We start from the raw sequence: 6,746 nt of genomic DNA, 5'->3' as shown, positions 1-6,746 counted from the left end.
CTCAGAGAACCACGATTCCCGGTATGCCCCGCATCCACCGCGTGCCTGCGGCGCAGACAGCCAATGGGCGGCGAGAGCCGGGTGGGGCGGCGGGCGTATGCGGGGAGTGGCGGTTGTTTCAAGATGGCGGCGGCGGCCGCCGGTGTGGATGGAGGTGTTCGCTGTGGCCGGGGCTGTATCCTTGCCTGGGGCTCGGTGTGAGGGGACAGCGGCGGGAGGGACCGCCAGGAGCGTGCGAGGCGTCCTTTCGGGGGGTTTGGCATGGAGCCGATGCGGCGGTGTGGATCGGGTGGGGTTCTGTGGCCGTGGCAGAGGCTATGTGGGGACTCCGCTGGTGAGTGTGTGGGGGGGTGGGGGTTGGCCTGGGGATAGGGATTGGGTATGTGCTTGTTTGTACGGGGTGCGCGGCATTTCAAAGTGGGGGAGAAGGGAAGGTCGTAAGTCCTTTTCAGTGTGACCCAGCTGTGAAATCTCGGGGCAAGTAAATATATAGGAAATGGGAAAACTGCGTTCGACTTGTGGGCACTTGTAAGGGACTCAATAGAGAGAAAGAGGTTGTACAGGCTGGAGAAAAAGAGGCTCAGGAGTGACCCTATCGCACACTACAGCTGCTGACTGGAGGTTGGTTGTAGCCGGGTGGTGGTCGGGCTCTTTTCCCAGGTGACAAGTGGCAGGACAAGAGGACACAGTCTTAAGCTGCTTCAGGAGAGGTTTAGATTGGACGTTTGTTCTCACAAAGGGTGATAGGGCATTGGAGTGGGCTGCCCAAGGTGGTGGTGGAGTCACCGTCCCTGGAGGTATTTAAGGAAAGACTGGACCTGGCACTCAGTGATTGACACGATGGTGTCCAGTCATAGGTTGGGCTCGATGATCTCAGAGGTCTTTTCTAACCTCATTGATTCTGTGATTCTTTGAAACTGAGGCTAGAAGCTGAGCAGGGAAGAGATGTGTCTTTTGTGACTACCACCTAAGCTTGACTACAAGCACAGCATTTTGGGTGTGTCTGTGTGGGACTTGGAGGGCTCTGTCTGTAAGGGGTGAGTGTGAGGTTGGGGTTGTTTCATGTGGAGAGGATCTGCAGACTCCTGTTGTGGGAGACTACGTGGGGCTGGACACGTAGATGGAGTGGATGGTTGCTGTGGTGTTGTGAGCTCAGCCTGTACAAGCCTGGTTAGGGATAGATGTGCTTGTGTGGCTCAGAGAACCAAGAGGTGCTGTTGGTGTTTGGGCTTGTGTGGCTGAGTTGGAGGCTCAGTGACTTGAAGTCATTGGGGTAGAACTGACAGTCTGGCCTGGTGGAAATTTAGAAACTGACAATTTAGTTCCAGTTATGAGAGGTTTGAGGCATTGCTGTTACACTGAGAGTGGGATTTCAGCATCAACTGGAAGTGATTGGCAAGTAGAGTATGTGTGTGTGTGCTCTTTTATTTACATGCTGACTGCACACTCACTGGGACAATATACAAGTGAAACAGGCCAACCAGCCCATGTCCTTTTTAGGGAGCACATTGTTATGACTTCCCATCTCTGTAAAGTAAAAAAGATTGTCTACAACTTTTTCTGTGCTGTGAATGGGATGAAGGTGTGTGGATATACCAGATTTATTGCCACACTGACACTATTCTGCTCAGTTGTGGAGGTGTTGATGCAATTACACTGACAGTAATTTTATTTATTTATTTATTTATTTTATCAGTGAACAGATTGTTTCCTATGACTAAATATGGTTTCTTGAGCCCAACAGTGGCCTCATGCATCATGATATTCCAAGGAATGAAGTTCTTTCTTTCAGCCATTTCTATTCTACGTGTTTTGGTGAATATGCAGTATTGCCTTTGGTCTTGGAAAAGTTTAAATTCTTAGAAAAGTACATGGCACAATTTAAAAATAATGGTAGAGTATGCTTTAAAAAAAGAGGACTGTATGGGGAATTTCCATATTGATTTGGTACATCTGGAAAACTGTAGTTCTCTTCATCTTTGTTGAATTGACTCAGCCCAGCAAGGCAGGTTGTATAGGTGAGCTGTACCCAGGAGTTGAGTTTGTCCAGTGCCTCTCTCTGCTGTTGCACTGAACTTTAGCTGTGGTGGTACAAGGTTTATAATACTGCAGCTGCCTTGCTGGCAGTCTTGGGAGGCATGTGGCAGTGGATTCATGTCAAAAGGTTGATTCTGGTGCTGTCCCCAGTCTCTTTACTCTGAGGCAAGGACATTGCTTATGAATCAGCCTCTGAGTCATTGTGATTTTCAGTTCAGCTGACTGAGTTAGCCTGCTCTGACTGTGAGTTCTAATACACTGGGCTGCAAAGCTTCACCAGGAAAGTTGTCCTGGTAGCTGGGGACAGTAATGGTGACAACTTCGACTAGTTGTTGCATCCTGCTACTAGGAATTTATCCACAACAGCTGGCAATACCAGAGGCACACTCTGAAAGCAGATAGTTTTATTTCCTGTAGCCATGTGTTGACACACAGATTACCCATATGTCAGTTGAGTAGGAACTGCCTGTGCTGAAGTTGATTGTTTCCTGAGGCAGTGTGAACTGAACATACACTTCTCAGTACCCTGCAGCTTGCTGCTGTGGTTGTGCTGACACAGCTGTTTGGGCTGGGCTGTGATCCAGACTCGGACTTTTGATCCACCTGGGTGCTTTTTGAAAAGAGGGTACAGACAGTGCCTTCCTCGTGGAGTTTGTTCAGCTTCCTTGCCCCGTTTGTGCTGTGCCCACACAGTGTGTTCTGGCAGCTGGACATGGCAGGCTGCATCTCACAAGTGAGAACAGAAGTGCTCTCAGTGTTTGTAGAGAGAGCTGGCTTTGACAGCAGTACTCACTGTATGTGTTTTTAAATTGGTGTGAGGCTGATGAGTGGTAATCGTTTACAAGTGATAAAGGGCATCACCAAGATCATAAATGAGCCTGGGATCAGGCCCTTCCAGTGTGACAAGTACCAGTTGTTTGATGGACAGTGGGTGTTGATTGAAGTTGCTATCCACAGGAGGAGAGTCCTAGACTTGTCCTAATTTTCTCCAATTAAGTGTTTGAAATGGTGCTATCAGAATCAAATTTTAGTTAAGGCAAAAGTTTGAATAAGGTCATTGAAATACTTTCACAATTTTACTTTATTGTATGAATGCAGCTGCAAAACCTTAAATGCATTTTTCTGTTAACAGTACAGAAATTAGATAATTGAGTTGATTGTCCAACCATAGAAAGTTGAGGAAAGTCAAGGGGTATAAACAAAAGATAGTGGAGGAGAATTTTGAGTCCTATGCTTTTGTTTACCACTTTAGTATTGCCCTGGTTTCAGCCGGAATAGAATTAATTTTTCCCTTGTACTTGGTAATGCTGTGTTTTTATTTAGTATGAGGATAATGCTGATAACATGCTGATGTTTTGGATGTTGCTCAGCAGTGCCTAATCAAAACATGGACTTGAGTGATCCGTGCTCTGCCAGCGAGCAGATGCAGAAGAAGCTGGGAGGGATCGTGTCCAGGAGAGCCAACCCGAACTGGCCGAAGGGAGATTCCATAACAGAACATCATGTCCAGTACTTAAACTGGGGAGTGTAGGCTGGGAGCTGCCAGTTCCTGCTGGGAAAGGGTTGGGCATTGCTCAGTGAGCAGCTATACTGTGCACCTCTTACTTCTTTCGGGTTTTAATTTTCTCTCTCTCTTCCCTTTACATATTGCAATTAGTATTATTATCCTATTTTATTTTACTTTATTTCAGTTATTAATCTTTTCTTATCTCTACCCATGAGGTTTACTCTTTTGCTCTGATTTTCCTCCCTACTTGGGGCAGGAAGTTAGACAGGGAGTGGCTGCGTGGTACCGAGTTGCTGGCTGGGATTAAGCCACAAGTATGTTAGTTATTTATGTGGGAATAATAATCTTTACATTTAGCTAAATGGAACTGCTCCTTTAAAGAAGAGAGTATGATTTACACCTTTCCCTGAGTTATATTGAGTTCCATTTTTAGTGGCTTTTAGGAGGCAGGGATTTAAGTTCAGTGACTGATAACAGTCACAGTGACTGCTAATAGCACAAGTAATATGGTGCCCTGCTATTTCAGATTTTAAAATGTTTTCTGTGGTCAAGTAATTCAATAGTTAAACCTCTGGGATATTTGAAAGTTCTTGAAACTTCTTAAAGAGAATCAGTCCTTGGGCTTTTATGTATTGCTCATCATGTGATGATCAGATGAGGATGACCGGTTTGAAACCTTTTGCATTTATCCTCATTTATTACAGTATCAATAAATACTGTTTCAGAATTTGCTTTCCCTACACATCAAGATGTTCCCTATATAACGATAAGCTGTTTAAATTTAAATAAATATTATTAGTTTATTATCTTAGTAATTGGTCTTGTAACTGGGGCTGGTCCCTGAGACCTTCTGCAAAGGTGACCTCTAAGATAATCTTTACAGGCTAAAAGTTAATACACAGTGAAGAAGGAGTAAGGCCTTTTGTTTCAGCAATCTCTTTGGTGATTTTTTTTTCTAACCAGATTTTCCTTACTTTTCTTTCTCTAAAGATGTTGACTGTTTTCTTATCAACAGCTGTGTAAAATTAAGAGACAAAATACTTCTGTTTACGGTCCTGTTTAAAGAGCCAAGCCTGCACTCTTTTTATTTCCTTTAACAGGGCCACATGCAGCTTCTGATCGAGATCCACTGGTATCTGTTTCAGGTATGACCTTGTAATAGACATAAACAAAGTTTTTTTCCTGTGGATGATAAAATTTGCAATGTCTTTTCAGATCTGTGGTTTGTGTACATAAGTGTGTGTAAGGTAGAGTCATCATAAGTTGTAATGGGACGTATATAATTATAGCAGAGAATTCATGCTCTGCTGGTTAGATAAGCATACTCTTTAAGATGAATAGTTCCAGGTGAATTTTCCTGTTGCAGATTAAGCATGGCTTTATCCAGTTTATAAGGCAAGCTGAACTTATAATGTGATCTCCAAGGAACATTGAAGCATTAGAGGTGTTAGGTCTTTTGTAAACTTTGAAACTATCAATTGAAATGAAGATTCGTTGTGTACAGATAAAGCAATTATTTTATTTTATTAGTTCTTTTGACCTTGATTTACTGAGTGCATACTTGTGTACATTGCTGTGGAAAAGATGAATGTTCTTAGTTCCCCTTCAGAATTTTCTTAGTTGTTTTCAAACACAGCTCTTAAAGTGACACGAAGTCCTGGAGACATATCTGGGGATGGCTAACTCTAGTTTGAAATTGCACTCTTTAGGTTTGGGGTAGCATAGTTTACCCTTCAAAACTACTGGTCAAACATCTCTGTTGAACTACAAAACACATGCAGAGATTTTTAAGCCAGGTGATGTTGGATTGTTTTTCTGTGTCCTGGAAAGAATGCAGTGATCCTAAATGATGGAAATTGATTTACTCTGGGAAGCTTTCCTCCATTTCTGTGGAAGAGAATCTCAGGACCATTGTTCTCCCTTGTGTACAAGCATGGAATATTAGATTATTATAATTTGATTGATAATTATAATTATAATTTGATTCTTTCACTTGAATTGCTGGGACACTTCTGAAATTAATTATCCAAATAAATGTAATTGATCTGCTAGTATGAAGTTAATGTTTTTTATTCAAAACTTTTTGCACTTCTGACCAGTCAAAAATCAAACCCTGAGGCAGCACCAAGTAGGTATGGGCTTTAATCTGGCTCTAGGAGGTTTTATGTTAGTGTCACTTTGTAATTGCAGCATCAGGATTTTCAGTGCTTTCATGTTCTTACCATTTGTAGTGGTGATCTAATTCTAATTATGGCAGGAAGTGTTTGACAAATGATCTGTGGAGTGTGCACTTCAGTGTTTCCTTACTCATACCCCTGGTGCTGAAAGAAACAAGCAGCCTGAGCATCAGTAGGTTGGCTGTGTAACAGAAAAAGTGATGTTTTATTATATGAGTGGTACTTTTAATGGCTTTACTGATGATTGGTTCCTTACTCTTTTTGGGTATCAAAGCAGAAGCTCAATTTTATACTTTTGCATCTTAATCAAGCTGTTTATTTGCACTGAAATTCAGTCTGAAGACGTAATGTACATTTCAGAATTTACGAAAGGTTCATTGCGGCTTGGTGTGCTTCAGTGCCATGCATCTCTTTTTCTTATGATGCATTAATCTTAATGAAATTTTTCATGGAGTGAGAGGATGGGGGGAGAACTGCAGCTGTATTCCTGAGGTGATCATTCTTTTCAAAAAAAAGAGCTGCTAATGCAAGGTTGCCTTTGTGGAAGTCTGGTTATACAAGGCAAGAATAGGGCCCCTTTTCACTTTATAATCTGCATTTTTTTACTTGTCCTTCAATTACAGAAGTGTCAACAAAAGGAAATTTAAGAACGAGGTGTTTGCCAAAATATCAGACAGGTCAAACTGAACTGAAGGTGCCTGTAGCTGTTGCTTCTGTTTCCATGGATCCTGTTAGAGGTACAGGAGGTCTGACAGAACAGCAGGTCAGTAAAGGCAATTTTTTCTTGCTCTTATGAGTGCACATAGTAGAAAAAATGGCTGAAAATTCTTACATTGAAAACAGTTAAGTGGTTTTAGAGTAGTTATTTTTACAATCTCTTACACTTTTTGCCCGCTTTACATGGTGGCTTTCTAGAGAAAGTATCACCTAAAGAGAACAAAGGTGAACTGTGCTAATTTATGTAAATGGTGTGTAAGTGGGGCTATGTAAAGTAGATTATTTATATTTCTACGTGTGTATTTGTA

At 42.2% G+C, this 6,746-nt stretch overlaps 1 protein-coding gene across 3 annotated transcripts in view; it reads left to right on the top strand.

Annotated features, from left to right (window-relative positions):
- The first annotated feature begins 77 nt into the window (after positions 1 to 77).
- Positions 78 to 6,746, top strand: part of KIAA1328 (KIAA1328 ortholog) — a 176,367-nt gene continuing 169,698 nt past the window's right edge. Inside the window, exons 1-4 of one of the 3 annotated variants that reach the window (XM_063423522.1) lie at positions 205 to 334; positions 3,411 to 3,546; positions 4,645 to 4,689; positions 6,345 to 6,484. In XM_063423522.1, coding sequence (XP_063279592.1) covers positions 3,540 to 3,546; positions 4,645 to 4,689; positions 6,345 to 6,484 — 192 coding nt within the window. In that variant the 5' untranslated portion in view covers positions 205 to 334; positions 3,411 to 3,539. Of the gene's footprint in view, positions 176 to 197; positions 335 to 3,410; positions 3,547 to 4,644; positions 4,690 to 6,344; positions 6,485 to 6,746 lie in introns of those variants that run through there. The other 2 variants (XM_063423521.1, XM_063423520.1) reach the window with 2 other exon arrangements.

This window comes from Prinia subflava, chromosome Z (genome assembly GCF_021018805.1).
Source record: "Prinia subflava isolate CZ2003 ecotype Zambia chromosome Z, Cam_Psub_1.2, whole genome shotgun sequence".
NCBI lineage: Eukaryota > Metazoa > Chordata > Aves > Passeriformes > Cisticolidae > Prinia > Prinia subflava.
This window is presented reverse-complemented; position numbering and strand designations above follow the sequence as displayed.